The 16,295-nt window shown below is 47.9% G+C and overlaps 1 protein-coding gene across 1 annotated transcript in view; it reads right to left on the bottom strand.

Annotated features, from left to right (window-relative positions):
• The window catches only part of LOC142574622 (phospholipid-transporting ATPase ABCA3-like), a 29,257-nt gene extending 17,162 nt beyond the window's left edge, over positions 1–12,095 (bottom strand). Inside the window, exons 1-5 of the mRNA XM_075683663.1 lie at positions 11,892–12,095; positions 9,099–9,347; positions 6,829–6,935; positions 4,322–4,450; positions 1,782–2,004 (exon numbers count right to left, since the gene is read on the bottom strand). Of these exons, the coding sequence (XP_075539778.1) occupies positions 1,782–2,004; positions 4,322–4,450; positions 6,829–6,935; positions 9,099–9,345 (706 nt within the window). The 5' untranslated portion in view covers positions 9,346–9,347; positions 11,892–12,095. The remainder of the gene's footprint in view (positions 1–1,781; positions 2,005–4,321; positions 4,451–6,828; positions 6,936–9,098; positions 9,348–11,891) is intronic.
• Between the last annotated feature and the right edge of the window lie 4,200 nt (positions 12,096–16,295).

Below are 16,295 nucleotides of genomic sequence, written 5' to 3'. Positions count from 1 at the left end.
TGGGCCAAAATGCGACCCAAAGGGTGTAAACTCTTTTTAAGAGTGTAGAGTTGTAAAAAAGAAATATATTGCACATGACAGCGAGCACTATAACTACACGAGCGATGTGAAAGAAAGGGGAGCGCGGAGATACCTGACACAACAGTTCGACATCTATTAGCGGCGAAAGCTTATTTATAGCCCTTTTCGAGTCGTCTGTCGCGGCTATCGCCATTCTTACTCGCCACAAAAAGTACACGAGAAAACTTGAAAGGAATCCGCCAACGACTCGATCTTACTCCTTAAATGTATGACGATGAGCAAAACGTGAACAAGGTGAATGCAGGAGCCAGCGTTTCGACAAGTGGACTTGTCTTCTTCAAGGCGACGTACGCGACGACCTTAAATGTATGTTAGCCGTACACTCTAAGAAAAGTTTGCACCCTTTGGAGTGTATGTCTGCCACACAACAATAATCGTCGTCTGCCTTGATGCGTTTCCTCTCTTGAAGATGCTGCGCCCGCTACTTTCCTGTCGGAAATGCTGTGTCATGCTGATGACGCGCATGCCGTTCAGTACTGGAAAGTACCGGGCTCGCAGCGTTAAAGAAAGGAAACGCAAGGCAGACGACGATTATTGTTGTGTGGCAGATATACACCCCAAAGGGTGCAAAGTTTCTTTAGAGTGTATGGGACAACGAGGCACCCTTCGCACACCTATAAGGGTGTTAAATGCTTAGTGCGTAAGTGCCACGATCATCTCGGGCTCCAGCTGTACCACCCGCGATGGCAAAATTGATTCGCACGTTAGTGCTTTGCGTAGGTTGCGAATCGCGTCAGCGTAATTATCTACGAGGAAATGCGATAAGATGGCTGCACTTCCAACGAAGCCGAGAACGGTTGACAGTCGCGTTATTCACGTTGCAAGAGAATATTTGCATCTGTTTTCTGCACGAGGGGACAGGTATACAGCCTGGTGAAGAAGCAAAGTCGCCTGTCTCACAAGAAATTACGGAACGATGTCTACCAAGGCGACAATAGTGAGCCCAGCGGGCTCACGCTGGCGCGTGTCTCGTAGGTTCAAACCTGCACTCGTCGCGAGATGCGGCAGACGCAGGTCGCGCTGGCTCGAGGTTTCGCGAGCCGGCAAGCGTACGAGTAGTTCGGCCTCATAGCCTTGGCTGCATTGTGTCGCACAGAGCCCACACCTCGAACAAGCACTGAAATGTGACAAGGGGAGCTTGCACCTCACTCCGAAGGCTTCTGAATTTGCGCACCTCACAGGGCCAACTACGGACATCACAAAATCGGTTGTGGGCGTGAATTAAGTGGCTTCGTTTCTTTTCACAAAGGATGGAAGTTGGTGCATACAGGGGCGCTCGTTGAGCAGCGTGACGGATGTGGCGATGAGCATGAGCATGCGCTCTTGAACGTCGTCGTTCTTTCAAGAAAGGCTGTGCCCGTCGAATCTGTCTGGATGAGTGTACGCGTGCACTAACAGTGTGACTATTGTGGCGCGTTGTAAAATTTGCGCCGCGAGCGCCTCTAGGAGGTTCAAACGAGGCATTCTAACATGCGGCCAAACATATTGGAGCAAACGACTACCGACCGCTCATCCCGTTTCGCCTCCGCCGAGTTGTTCGTTTTGATGTCGCCAGTTCGCCTCCACAAACTGTTAGGTCATCGTCAATGCATGTCTGTGCTGCATGTCTGCTCGCCTGTCGGCGTTCCACCGTACACCAAAGCGACAATATTGTCATACATGCGCATGAAGAGGGGAAAGGGGGCTATGAAGGTTCTCACGCCTCGTAGCGAAGCTTGCGATCAGCAGGCAGAGAGCGAGCGACGAGGCAAAGAAGAACGCGAGGAGGAGGAGCTGCACGTTCGCAGCGGTGCCCTTGAACAGCTCCGTGTAGCTCCAGAGGAACGTGAGAGACACGGCGATGAGCATCAGCTTGACCAGCTCCACCAGCAGGTTGCCCAGCCAGTAGACGCCGCTGCTGACGCCGTAAGCCTCCATCAGCTCCTGTAACGAGGCGGGATCAGTTGTCACCCTTCAAGATTCATCTTTCGTCAAAATCGGTGCTCGAAGAAGTCGGGAAAATTCAAGAAGTGCAAATGAGTTTAGAATAAGCAAAGCGGCCTCCAGTAGACTTCCGGTTAAACACTCCGAAGTAACGGAAGTTATAATAGCCTAAAAAATTACAGGACCCTACATCTGGCACCAGTTTTGCTGCAGAGTAGGAGTGTTTGACAAGCGAACTGCCGTGTTAAATGCAACAAAAAACGCCTATACAAGAGCTCGACATGCGGCGCACGTGTTTTATATCTGAAAACATCAAGAATATGTGCCTACATTATATTATGTGACAAAATACTTTTTCTTTTTGGCTAACTGGACTGTCGAAAATGGCTGACCGGAAGTTCTGTGGGCTCATGAACGCACTGCTGCCACATCGCGGATGAAACAGCCCATCTTGCAAGTTGTTTATATTTATGAATTGCCTTCCGGGATTTTTCGCTCATGGCCAACGCCGCCGACACCGGCTTTTCTGCGACACGAGCTCCTTAACGCTGTCGCGTTAGAAGGTCTATACGGGCCCGTATACGTGTTGTAAGTAAGGGCAACGCGAACTTGCCGTCTCGCTCAGCGTTTCAACAAAACGGTTAAGCGTGAAAACTCTTAGCTAAAAACGGGCGCTCCACTCTCCGCCTGTAATCGCCTTGCGCGTGATCGACGATTGATCAGCTGTTGATCGCCGTGAAGCTTGCGCTCGAGCGCAAGCTTCACGGACGGACGGATCAGCGCCGCACAATGGGCGACCTCCGCTATTTCCTCAGAACCGGCTGTCGTTACTGATCATCTCACAACACTGATCTGCTGAGCACAACTTTCTTTTTACAAGATTACCGTCGTACTCGATCACTGTATACTGACTTGCGATTCAATGCCACGGTATCACGGCTGGGTTGGTCAGCCTCTCCCAAAGCATCATACTGCAATACTTGATCGTTGTATACGTTACAGAAAAAAAAATGTAACCGATTACGACTACAATTACTTCCTCAAATAATGTAATTGATTGCCGTTACGAATAACTCCCCAACTAAAGTAATTGATAAATTAAGCAATAGTAATCGATTACGTTACTTTCCTCGGAATTCTTAACATTGCATACATAGGTACTAGTAAACAGAACGAGCTGGCCTGACTCTTTCAGTGTGTCCTCCGCAGCCCTTCATACATTACTTATCTGCGCTAACAGTTGCTTTTTATAAAATTTCGCCTGTCATCGTCCCTTGTTTTTGTTGAGCAAACATCAGCCGCAACACCGAAAACTGGCTCGAGGAGGAAGAAGAGGGAAAGACGGGAAGCTTAGCCAGTTCGCTCTATGTGTGCGCGGCGGAGAAGGGGCGATGTCGTAACGCATACGAGTCTGGCGCAAAACACCTGTGGTTGCTCAGCACCTGAGTCCTCTATGAGGCGCAGCGCATCATTGTTGCTGGGACGTGGAGAAAACGCTCGCGCTTGGGCAAATGAAAAGCTGAAAAAAAAAACACTTATGCATGCGATTTTCTGGTGTTAACGTCCGAAGTGGCCTTCACTGTTGAGACATATAGCAGTAACTGTTCGATTCGTCGGTCAACATCTGATGGAGCGTTAAGCTCAGGAAACAAGTACGGATAAAAAGCGCTTCAAATTATGACGTTCAGCGAGACAGCCGAATGCCGCGATTTATGCAATGCGTATATTTCTGGGTGCTTCAATATCGCCCAAAAAGCAGGGACGCAGAAATATTTGCCTCTGTGACATTTTATGGTGCGCTTGTTGACAACGTGTTCACAAGCGTGTCCAAACCCGACGTTCCACTCCAAGACTACCACGCTGCCAGCTCGGATTAATAACGTTCTTCGGGCGTATAATAGAACCCAAAACCGCTTGATTACAAAATTTCTGCTGAGCGATCTCCAAGGAGCGATACCCTATGACTTCATTCGAGAGGCGTCGTTGCCCTGCCACTCGAATGATTCGAGCCCTTTCATCATCCCCTATGACACGGTCTCCTCAATAGGGAGATTTAGAAATAGGGGCCACACTATATCGATCGGCCGTATATACAAAAGGTCGCAAATATAGAGTACCAAGAGAACGAGCCGGGTCCAAAAAGTAATTTAGGTTTTTGGAGTATATGAAAGGCCGCGCGGGAAAGCTATTTCTAAGGTCTCCTGACGTTCCTAAAACTCAGGCGCTATGTGCAAGAATGGCCTCCGAAATCTCGTGGCGCGAGCTTCGCCCGCGGGTCTCGGAGGTTATGGTGCGTCGAAAGGGTGCACCCGCATACCTTGACGCCGCTGTTGAGCTCCATGGAGACCCTGTACGCGAAACCCGGCAGAGGCATTCCCAGCACCAGCACGAAGGGCAGAGAGGCGAGCACGTGGCCGGAAAGACCTTCCTTGTACAGCAGGTTCACCTGCGACCGTAAACGAGGGCGGCGAGCTACCTTTTTAGTCCTAGCCAACCTCTCCTCCTTTCTATCACTATAGAAGCCGCTCTCGGCGCCTTAGTATGTGGAATTGGTCAACTTGGAGGATAACTATATATAATGAGAACCTAAGTTGCGTCAGCGCAGGGACGTTATCAAGACGTTAAAGATAACCTTTTAAGTAAGTGCGTCTTCGTAAACTCCGATTGTCGGCTTCGATGTGTTTGTGCGTGGGCGTGTTTACACTCATGTGTTCGTGCGCATGCGCGCAGTGTATGTGGTGGGCGTACGGATTCCAGTCTATGTAAGCGTGTGCGAAAAATATGCGCAATGTAATTTCGCTTTGTGCTCGTGTGGGTGCGCTGATGCGTCTTCCTGCGTTCGATGGTATTAATCAAGACCGCGAGCAACAAGTATGTGCCGCTTGACACATTCATAAAGTTGAAAACGTCAGCATCATTTCTTTCTTTTCTTTTGTGCCAGATGTACACCCTGTTTCTATGCATTTAAATTATGTTTGCAATGTAACGTCCCCAAACAGGGCACAGTTGGTTAGGGAGGGGCGCTTTATAGCAGAACACTTCCGATTAATTTTGGCCACCACGTTTTAATCTGTGACATGCACCAGAAGCACGGTACATGAGCACTTTCACATCCCATCCTCGCCGGAATGTGTCCACTGCGATCGGGACTCGAACCCGCGACCTCGCGCTCAGCAGTGCAAAGCCATACAGTCACTGAGCCACCCAGGCCGGTGCATTTTTAAATTTAAGTAAGTCAAACATTATACCCAATACATTCTAATTTCTGCTGGCCTCACGACGTGCGAAGGAGGACTCGGAAAATACACAGAGATGAGCACGCGATTGCTTGTATATATATATATATATATATATATATATATATATATATATATATATATATATATATATATATATATATATATATATATATATATATATATATATATATATATATATATATAGTTATCAGGGGTGCCTCAAGCTTTAGGCCCAAATTTGTCACTGCACTCTATATGCACCGCTTGTGGACTATAGCGCGGGAAATACGGTGGAATTAAATAAGTCATTTACCTCACAAAGTGTCCGAAACACAAATTAAAACTGCTTCTAAACGTCCAGTTATGAATGCTTCTGTGAACTGCTACCCAACTCCGTTTCCTTAAGCGTCCCGAATGTGACTGCCTTCCTGAATTCAAGTATACCCCTTATTAAATAACATTAACCTTAATTGCCGACTAAGGAAGTTCTTAGCGTGCGTAGAATAATTGCGCTCTGGAGCAATGAAGGAGGCGTATAGACCTGTCTTATCCGTATTGTGGCAGTAGTGCACTTATGACGCCGCAAAACTTCCGGCCACGTGCTTCCTTTTCTTTTGTACCCGAATTTTCTAAGAGAAATAAAGTATTCAGTCCTTTGAATTCAGGTGTTTTACCTGCCAAAACCACTATTTTATTATGATGCACGCATTAGAGGGGGACTCCGGACTAATTTTGACCACCAGGGGATCTCTACCGCGTCCCCAATGCACGGGACTACACGCGTTTTTGCATTTCGCCCCCCATCGATCATGCGGCCGCCGCAGGAGAGATTTGATCCCGTCACCTCGCGCTTGGCAGCACAACACCATATCCGCTAAGCCAACGCCGCGAGGAGTATTCCAGTCCCGTAATCAACTACAGGTAGGCCTTGATGTGTACGCATACAGAAGAAACGCACCTTGTGCATCGAACTCACGCATATATAGGTATGGCTTTGCAGAATGGTCGAAAACTGCAGCTTGCGGGTGCATACCTACGAGAGTACTCGGGAACAGTGCGATAAGATTAGACAACACGGATCCAGCGTTGTCTAATGTTGTCTTATCTAATCTACGATCGTGTTGTTAAATCGTGTCCCGTCTCTTTTTTTTTTTTTTTTTTTTTTTGCTGTTCACAAGCATTCTATAGTAAGCAGATTTCTTGTGTGTTTCGCATCAAAATTTATATATATCACACAGTTTAAATAGCGTAAAAGATCGGCGCCATCTGTTGCTGCCTATATATTTGCAGGCTGCTGGAACTTTTCTAGTTACCTGCTAAATTTAGCTAGCTATTCCAGAGGATAGTGGAAGGCTAAAGCGCGAGAACCGACGGAGACAAAGGAAGCGCACAAAGTACACAAATACAGCGCTGTGTCTGTTTACTTTGAGTGCCTCCTTTGTATCCGTCGGTTCTCGCGCTGTAGCCTTCCACCATGTTCAACCAACAAGCCCAACTAGTTACTCTGCTCAACTTTATTCCAGAGGGTTAAGCCGGAACTAATTTGTGACCTGTGGTGTGCGAACAATATGTAAGGGTGAAAAACCTTCTCGTCCGTCGTGTTCTGGCTCGGCGCTGGAGGCTTGGGAGCTGCCTCGGTCTTCTGGATCATATCGGCGGGAAAGTAAGGCTCCGGAGCAGACGACCAGTACACTGCGAAAATGAAAGCGAAGGAACCGTGGCGCGTCAAGTTAATCGCGCTGGGATAAGAAACGAGTAGCGATTGAAGAAAGTGCGAGACGTGTTAGCGCGACCTGCGTGCGCGTAAACTATACTGACGAGCACCATTTGACTGTAACGATATCGTACGCGCATCTTCGCGTGTTGTCCTCCTTGCCTGCCGTTTCGAAGATTACAGACACCAGTACTGGCTTTCTCGTATGCTATGGACAAACGACAGAAGTGCACGTGCATTGAAAGCGTTGTGTTCTAACACCTCTGACGGTGTTCTAACTATACGCGGCAAATCAGTTCTGGGAGAAGCCCGCAACGAGGAGGAAGGATCATGAATGAAAAATGAAGTTATGAAAGGGTATTTTCCCCCTTTCATAATTATACAAAGGTGCGACATGTTGGGGCGACACCAGCACGGAAGGCAGCTCCTGCTGGGAAGAAGGAACAGCGCCCCAACAGCTACCGGGCGTCTCATAACGCTGGCGGGATGATCACCGCCAAGGGGGCGTTGCAGGCATCGCGCGTCTAGTGCATATTCGATTTGCCGGCTCTATGCAAAGGCCCAGCCATATCTGACCGCGATCATCACCGACGGTGCCCGAGATGAGACCGGCGGGATACCTTGAGCGTTAGTGAGCTCTCAGTGAGATGATACATAGCTAACCTTAGCTTGGCGTTTACTTCTCAGACCAGAGAATACACACAGCAGCTCGGCAAGAATGCTATATGTAGCGGGCAACTTCTTCTGGCGATGAAGCTGGCGCACCCAAGCATATAAAGGTGCTCTTGAATCTATAGCCCCACGTTCAAACACACACACGCACGCGCGCGTGCGTGTGTGTGTTTCCGAAATATTTGGCGCAGTAACACGCGTGCGGAAGCTCCGCCCGCACAGCTTCCCATTCGCTGCCACAACGCTCGTGCCAACGGCGGAATGCGGGACGCTGACCTTGTTCCTCCGCCGAGGTGATTGAGCGTATATATAGTGTTGACGGCACGTCCACTTCGCTTCGTCGTTTTAGCAGTCAGACGCACTCTGCGTTTCCGGAGACCCTTCAATCCTGTGCGCGTGAGCCGCGTATGCGCCGTCAATGGGGCGGCATGACGTATACGCAGCGCTGACGGCCTGAATGCGCTTCGAGCGTTCGAACAATTGCTGTCGAAACAAGGAAGCTTGAGGAAACTATGGCGCTAGCGTCTATAGGTAGTTGAGTGAGCGTGGAAATGATGGTTATACGTGGATTTGCCTAAACTTACTCGTTGTTGCTTCAATCGACTTTGTGATTTTGCAAATCGATCGTCTAGGACAGAAAGAAAAAAAATCAGTGGAGATTTAGCGGTAAATGCGACAGAAATGCGTTAGAATTACGTCCCGCCTCTTGGAAGCCCCTGATCCTGGATTTAAACCGCGTTCACCACATTGCAAACCGTTGTTCAGGAGCTCACTCGACACACGTCCTGGCTCTTCGAAGAGCGAAGTGCAAATAACTGACCATGGTTCGGAGCAGTACACCGTAAGTTGCGATATATATATATATATATATATATATATATATATATATATATATATATATATATATATATATATATATATACAGATAACTTCAATTCCCTGCACCTCTCACTGTGCCTGCAGCACAAGATGGTTGAAGGCACCATATATACAAACCTATGCATAGTCACCCTCGTCGATTAGAGTTAAGAAAATTCCATTCAGTGAACCTGCGTATTTGTTTTAATGGTCTTCATAGACTTATCACGGCCGTTCTAGAGCGCCCTTAACCACGCAGGACCAGTGACGATGTCTAGGCGACCAAAAAATAGAAGATAAAATCAAGTAAAGAGAAAACAAGCAACAGGAAGTAACAACGTATTCGAATGAGAATGTCAAAGTAACTTAATGAATGTCTCGTAAGCGCTCAGGCCTTCGCCTTCACCCTCTTTAGCCAAAGTGATTAACTTTTTTGCAAAATTTTTTGAGAGTGTGCGGCTCTCTCACGCTTGCCAAAGTTATTTTTTATGTATGTTGTAGAGGGGCTTATGATATTCATTCAAAGCAAAAGAATGACAATCCTAAATTTTCGTGTCGGTACCCTTTTAAAGCGCACTCGATCGGCCAGAGTCAGACACGTCCGCGCGTACCGAGGAAGGCGTCCCGGAGCGTCCGCCGTCGCGTACCGTCCTCCTTGGCGGGCAACGCGTTCGAGAAGTCCAGCTCGAGAACGCCGTACAAGTACGACAGCAGTAACGGCAGCAGCAGCTCGACCGCCGTGACGACGTAGTGGTGGCAGAGCTGCGTCACCAGCAGGTTCTTCCACAGCAGCAGGTGCAGCTGCCACACCACGTGCGCCGGAGCCTCGCCCCAACGTGGCGGTAGTGCCGAACTCATCCCTGCGGGAATGCCGCACCACTCGGCTTCGTCAGCAGCACGCGCCTTCTTCCGGCGACCAGGGACCCGGGGAGCGGCCGCTTATGATAAACGTCCAAAATGTTACGTTGGCATGTCGTGTATTGGTGCCAACACTTCCCTACACTTGAAAGGTACTGTACCAGTACACGCTCGTCTGCCTTTCGGTGTGACGTCCGCGCCTTCGATTTTCCAAAGAAAAACGATGTTTTCTGCAAAGTCGGACTCATGTCGTTGCATATTTCGATTACATCCTCGTGACTTGATTCGACGACTAAGGTCACTTATCCAACTTGAATAGAGTTCTTGAGGCGGTTAAAGGAAGCTGGAATCGAACTTAAGCTGGAATAACTGCAAGTTCCTGACACGGACAAAGCAAAATAGCTAGGATAGCACATTGCGGCAGCAGAAGTTCAGCCTAACTCAGCATAGATCGAAACAGCCGCTCAGTGTTTCGGAACCTACGGACGTGAAGCCGCGGCAGCATCGCTTTGGTATCCAACTTTTATGGTCGGTTCCTTGCCTAACCTATCGACTGCTACACCCACTGAATCAACTTATCGTAACTAAGGTGCCTTGGACATGGCATGCTGTACAAGAGAACGGTTTTCAACTCAGTAAAAAATCATTGCAGTTTGCTGTAGTATTAGCACTTTATGACCCCAAAAAGCCGTTGGTCCTTGGTTGCAGTGTGCCACCATATATGGCCTTCGAACTGGCTTGGCACATTAGGCATGATCTGGTGTTGGATGACCATTTGCGTCTCAACCAATATAGCACCAAAAGAAGGACTGGCCGTAATATTTGGTGTGGCTTAGTCTCACCCATACCTGCAACCCGTGATTCCTTGGCAACTCCCAGAGAAGTCATCGTCTCGTTTACATCTGGACTTTGGTGGACCGCTGAGAGGGTGAGCGTTTTATGTTTAATATTGTGTGCACCTATTGCGAATGGATTGAAGCTGTACCTGTGACCAGCCCTCCAACAGAAGCAATAATCACATGCCGGCGAGTCACCTTTTCGATTTATGAATGCGGTGTGCCCCGACGTGAACGCGGCCCCGCAAATACCCAACACCACACCCGAGCAGTGGGAGGCCTAGCTGACTATTTCGGACCCTCGTAACCTGCAGCAACTGGTGCGGCGAGCCCGGGAGACAGCAAGAGCCGCAGGAGTCCTAGACTAAGGGCGCCTCCCGCACAAGCAGAAAGACACCTGCTTGTCCTTTGCTTTTTTTTTAAATAAATGTTTCGCCTTCTCCTCCTCCCCGATCGCGTCGCTTTCTTTTACGACTTTTTACTATGGAACGATATCAAGTACCATATCACCTTGCAGATCCATTTGCAGAGAGGGCAGTGCAGACTTGCAAGTCTATGGGCTGAAGAAAGCGGTAGATTGTAGCTTTTACTGGTCCTGGGATTCTATTGAAATACAGTAAAATTCCCCATGAATCAATACGATGCGCACTTGCTGAGATGCGTATCAGACGTAAGCTGAAAACTGCATTTTCATTCCCCATCCCAACCTAAGGTGAGCCGTTGTTTTAAAGCAACCAAAGCAGAAGAAATCATACGAAGAAAACGGGCATAAAACCAGAGAAACCGTAGCTTTCTCAAGATCATCACCAAGATCACCACCATGCAAGTACACCAAGGCTTAAGTAGGCGCGTCCACGTTGTCCAATGGGAGCCTGTACAACATTAATTCGAAAACACCCGTGTACTTAGATTTAGGTGCACGTTAAATAACCCCAGGTGGTCGAAATTTCCGGAGTCCCCCACTACGGCGTGCCTCACAATCAGAAAGTGGTTTTGGCACGTAAAACCCCATAAAGAACATCAATCACCAGCTAGCACACCCTTACGGAAGAGTAGCTGCATTCTCAAGCCACCTGGCTGGTTTTCTCCCTGAGCTACTGAAAGCATTGACTGCTGTGATATTTCCGTTGTGGGCTGTAACAGTGTGAATTCTTTGTTAGTGAGAGGAAGAATAAGCGGCGCCACAAACATATCAACTTTCGCTACATTTTTCGGATGCATCCACTTGTATTGAAAACGTAAAAATATTCACCTTGGCTGCTTTATATTCACACTGTTTGAAGCTACGCATTTACGCGATTCAAAATTTTGCTGCACTTGAGAGGAACTGCACTGCTGCGGATAATGTTACGGTCTCAATTAAGAGAGACACGAATGGGTCATCTTCGCGGGAATTCTTTCGTTATCACGCCGATCGCTGTCATGTCTGGTGGGCGCTCGAACACTAGCTAACAAGTAAGTGCTCTTACGTAAGACAAGATTTGCGAATACGGGCCTTGATCTACGCTTGAGTCATTCTGCTGCAGAGTAAAGGTCATCGACACTGGGCTAGCTCTCCGTAGGTAAAACAGGTACTCGTTGGCGCGTGAGATCGGGAAATTAGTGAATTCATCACTTCGTGCACGTCGCTACACCTGCGGGAAAGGTCTAGCTTCACGCGTACCGGTGCCTCAATAAACGTAGTTATGGCAGCGGCCAAATATGTCTTACCCCGTGATTGCAACGACCTTGCTTGCTTGCTCCGTGCTTGATGTGATGCTGCGACTCGGCCGTGCTTCCCTCCCGCTTTGATCCGACGACGGCGGTAGACTGCTGCGTTCTGACGTTGCGGAACTGGTAGCAATGATCTCAACTTATGTACTTTATAAAAGAGCTATGTTAAAGCCGCTGCTTGCGAGATCAAGACTCGAACGACAGCACGTGCAAGGCTAATTCTTCTTCTTCTTCTTCGCCAGCTGGCACGTGCCCACGAACGGCGACTGCAAATTGCTGATGTTGATACCCTTTCAACGAAGCATGCGCTGACCAGAATCAGACCTTCGTTTACTTTTTACATATAAAGATAGGAAAACAAGCGAATAGAGAGAGAGAGAGTGAGATCGCCTTGTATGCTCTTTGGAAGAGTGGATAACCAAATCAGCTGTGATGACTCGCGCCTCAGTCAGGTCGCTGTGATCCTTCGCCCTAAAAACTGGCATCTACCGAGAGACGTAGAATACGTCCCTACTATCCCTTCCCAGAACAGGCCATAGTGTCAGCCCTTCTAGCAAATTTACATTAGTTATAGTTCATATTGATTGTATGCAGAGACCGTGCGAGACAGATGTTCTCATGAAAATGGAGGCTTTAGCTGATTAACTATGGTTGAGCAAGAAATCGCGCTGTAGCCAACGTTTCGACAAGGGAACTCGTTTTCGTCAGGGTGAGAACTGCTTTTCTTAGCAGCATTTATGCACACGCAGCTTACTCTCCCCCCTCTAAATGGGGAAGGAGGAGGAGGATAAGCTGCTGCAAGAATAAGTTGTGGTCCTTTGCTCAGAAGACAGGCATCCAGCGCGAGTTTTGAACTCTACCCTACCCTTATCCTCCTTTTACCCGACTAAACTCAAGCGTCAACCTCTATCAATAACATTCATTGCTTTAAAAATGCTTCATGTCATGGAACTTAACTCGGTTGACATGGCCGACTCGACCCCCGACCCTGTCGCCGGGGGTCAAGGCACAATTGCTTATTCTTCTTAATATCCACATTGCAGTGGAAGCTTTTGAAGTTGTATGTTCAATATGATGGTGCCAATTAAGATTGCCATCATAAATAATTCCAAGGTACTTGACTTTTTCCACTTGTGGAATAGGGGAATGGCGGTATGAAAGAGATATTATAACTGGATCTTGTAGAGGAAAGACCAGAATGTCACTCTTACTTACATTTAGGGACAAGCGAATACTGTCCAGCCATGCTTCTAGCTCGCATAAATAATCCTGTAAGCACTCGTATAAGGACTGAATATCACTTGCTGAAGCAAAAAAACGCTATATCACCAACGTAAACGTACGTGCTTACATTCTGATGATAAGGAATGGAGCTGAGTAGGATGTTAAACAATATCGGGGATAAAACTGCGCCTTGAGGAACCCCGCCCGTTTGTCCGAATTTTCCCGATGAAATTCCACTTTGTGAGCTGTAAAGCTCCCTGCCCTGCAAGAACTCAGCAGTCCATGTCACGAAGTATTCAGGCAATCCAATATCCTGCATCATCTTTATTAATATAGGATATTCCACGCTATCGTATGCTTTAGAGATGTTTAGAAAACTAGAGCTGCATGTTGTTTTTGGTAGCGAGTCAACTGAATTCGGCTCTCCAGGTCGACATGTGCGCACCAAAATGACATCCCTAGTCTAAATCCAATTTAGCAGGGGCTCAATAATGCTCTTGTGGTCACAAATTTAACCATACGTGCGTTTATTAATCTTTCTATTAATTTTACAAAACTTTATGCTAGAGAAATAGTCCGAATATTGTCTAGAACATACCCTTTTGTTTGGTCTTTCAGCAAAGGTATCACCTTCGCAATTCTCCACAAAGGAGGGATCCATGCATATTGTATTGAGTAGTTTACGGCATCTAACAGCCGTTATAAGCGACTTAAAAGAGAAGTTTAATCCTCTTAGTAGTGAGTCCATCGGGGCCTGGGGTTGCAGCTGGTTAACAGGAAACTGCTTGGGTCAATTCTGACATAGAAAACTCGTCGAATTGTCCAAGGGATGTTTCTTGTTGTTGTTGTCATCGTTGTCGTCATCGTCGTCGTTCTTGTTGTTGTTGAGCGATCGAAGGGGGGATAAACTTTTATTGTAGAACCAGCACTTTATGATGACCGGGCCTAAGCCTCCCATGAGGGGACGTCGAGGGCTTGCCTCGCAGCCGCCTCACGAGCCTGCTGGGTAGCCCAGGTTTGGTCGTCGAGGGCGGAGCTCCGCAAAGCCTCATGCAACCTCGAAGAAAAGGACGTTGTGTTAATGTGTGTGTACTGTGCTGGGCACTCCCACAGCATATTATTTTTTCTTTATTGCCGACTTCGACGTTGTAAATCAATGTTTACAAAGGCTAAAACGTGTGAACCACATTTTGACTGACACGGTACTAAAATCTTTTCAACAATGCTAATTCATCAAATACAGAGATCCATTGTGCTGGATCAGGCAGTGCTTTGAAAGCATCTCTACACACACAACACCCTCAATGAAGTTTTCCCGAGCAGGTCGAACAACAATTTCTCCGTTTTAAAATTGCAGTCTAGTTTTCCACATAGCGTGGAGACTCAGGATCATAATAAGGTCATACGGGACATTCTCGGTGTTGTCAATCGGTAAGAAGCGTATTCAGTATGGGTCAAGGGGTAAGTGTTTCTTCAAAGTTCTCTACAGAACATCCCAGTAAAAGATGGCGTCCCAGCAATCAAGGAATGCATGTTCTATTGTTTCCGGTTTTTTACATAATAAGCAGCCGGTACTCCAGGGGATGAAAATACCCTTTTCATGAAGCCAGGTATTAACGAGAAGTATGTTTATAATTTGAAGAAGAAATATTTTGCTGACGGCCGTATTGGCACTTTTTCACTCTCTTTAGAACGTATTGTCCTGCGCCTCCACGGTGGGGAAAACGGTACAAAGGTGCAGGGAACATCGTGCCCACGATATCTCTGTATGATTTTTTCTTTGTAACGATGGACAGGTATTGCTGTGCAAAACGTACATTGAACATCCTATATGACCATACCACTTCACGCAGGTAGTCACGGCTCCTGGCATACTGTGAACCGTTGAAACAACGAATCCTGGAAATTGTCTTCACATCCGTAGCTGTGTGCACTCCCACAGCACATGCGGAAGCGTAGCCAGGTGAATACCACAGCACTGGCAGTTGGGGGTAGTGTAAATGTCTGGGAATATAAGGTGGTGGCGGGCGGGTGAAGGGGGGAAATAAAATTTATATATCTTATTCAAATACCCAGAAATGTTTGAATGACAGTTTGCAGAACACAAGCACCCCTACAAGAGTTCTCAAAGAAAAAAAAAGCGAAATTGCGAGGAACTCTCGCACTCCTATAGCCTTTAGCCACGGGGGTCGACGCGCTGCAGCTCCGCTGAGCTTACCCACCACTGCTATTGAAAGCACCTGCCGCACCTAACTGGTAGCTCTCTGAGGTGCGGAGCGGGGTTCCGGCCCTGACCTGATTCCACAGGCCAACCTGGGTCATGGGGCCACAATTTCCTCCCGCGGTTAGAAATCACGGATGTGCCGACATGGGCCAAGTGTCCTAAACAATCCGCCACGATGTCGGTGCTTACCATATACATACTGAATCTGTTGCGTTGGTACTCCGGGCCACAACACGATGTCCTGACATCACGCAGTAAATATAATATTCAACATTCAGAACGCCCCTTTTTATTGCACTAACGCGGCAGGAAGTAGGACGCCTCAAGCCTCAGGCTTGAGTAACGCTGTAGTTTCCGACCGAAGAGAATCGGCGATGCCGTCTCGGGATCCCTGTCGAATGAAGATGGTCGCGGACGCCGAGCTGCGGCTGTTTCTAGGGGTGCGTAGCCACATTCGGGGCTGAATAAGAGCGGTAACGTGCGAGCGCAGCTTCACGTAGCCCGTGATGCCTGTTGGGATCTACCGGCGCAAGCTCGGTCTCCTGGAACAGCGTGGGGAAGAGGACTTGCCTTACGCGCTCGCACATTGCCAGAGAGGCGGGGAGACTCCATGAATACAGTATCCGCTTGCCGCTGACCACGCTGGCAGAAAAAAAAGCGTTGGAGCGGCTATACTCATGGATTTTAAATTCGTCGCACCTGTTGTTCCACGGCCCCGGGCTGTAGCGGCAACTTGACCAACTGGTCAATCAAGGAAATGAAATAGGGCGGCTCCACAGCCGCATGCTTTGCTTTTGTTATCATTGTTGCAAGCTAAACCTACATGTCACTTACTCTGCATGCTGACATGGTGGTGGTGGTTGTGGTGGTAGTGATGATGATGACCTCGAACTTGGGCGCATATCCACTAAGGTACACTTGCCAAGAATCGAGTGGAGCAGGCAACTCGATTA

The sequence above is a fragment of the Dermacentor variabilis genome, chromosome 3, assembly GCF_050947875.1.
Source record: "Dermacentor variabilis isolate Ectoservices chromosome 3, ASM5094787v1, whole genome shotgun sequence".
NCBI classification, from domain to species: domain Eukaryota; kingdom Metazoa; phylum Arthropoda; class Arachnida; order Ixodida; family Ixodidae; genus Dermacentor; species Dermacentor variabilis.
The sequence above is the reverse complement of the archived record's forward strand: the minus strand, read 5'-3'. Positions and strand labels throughout refer to the sequence as shown.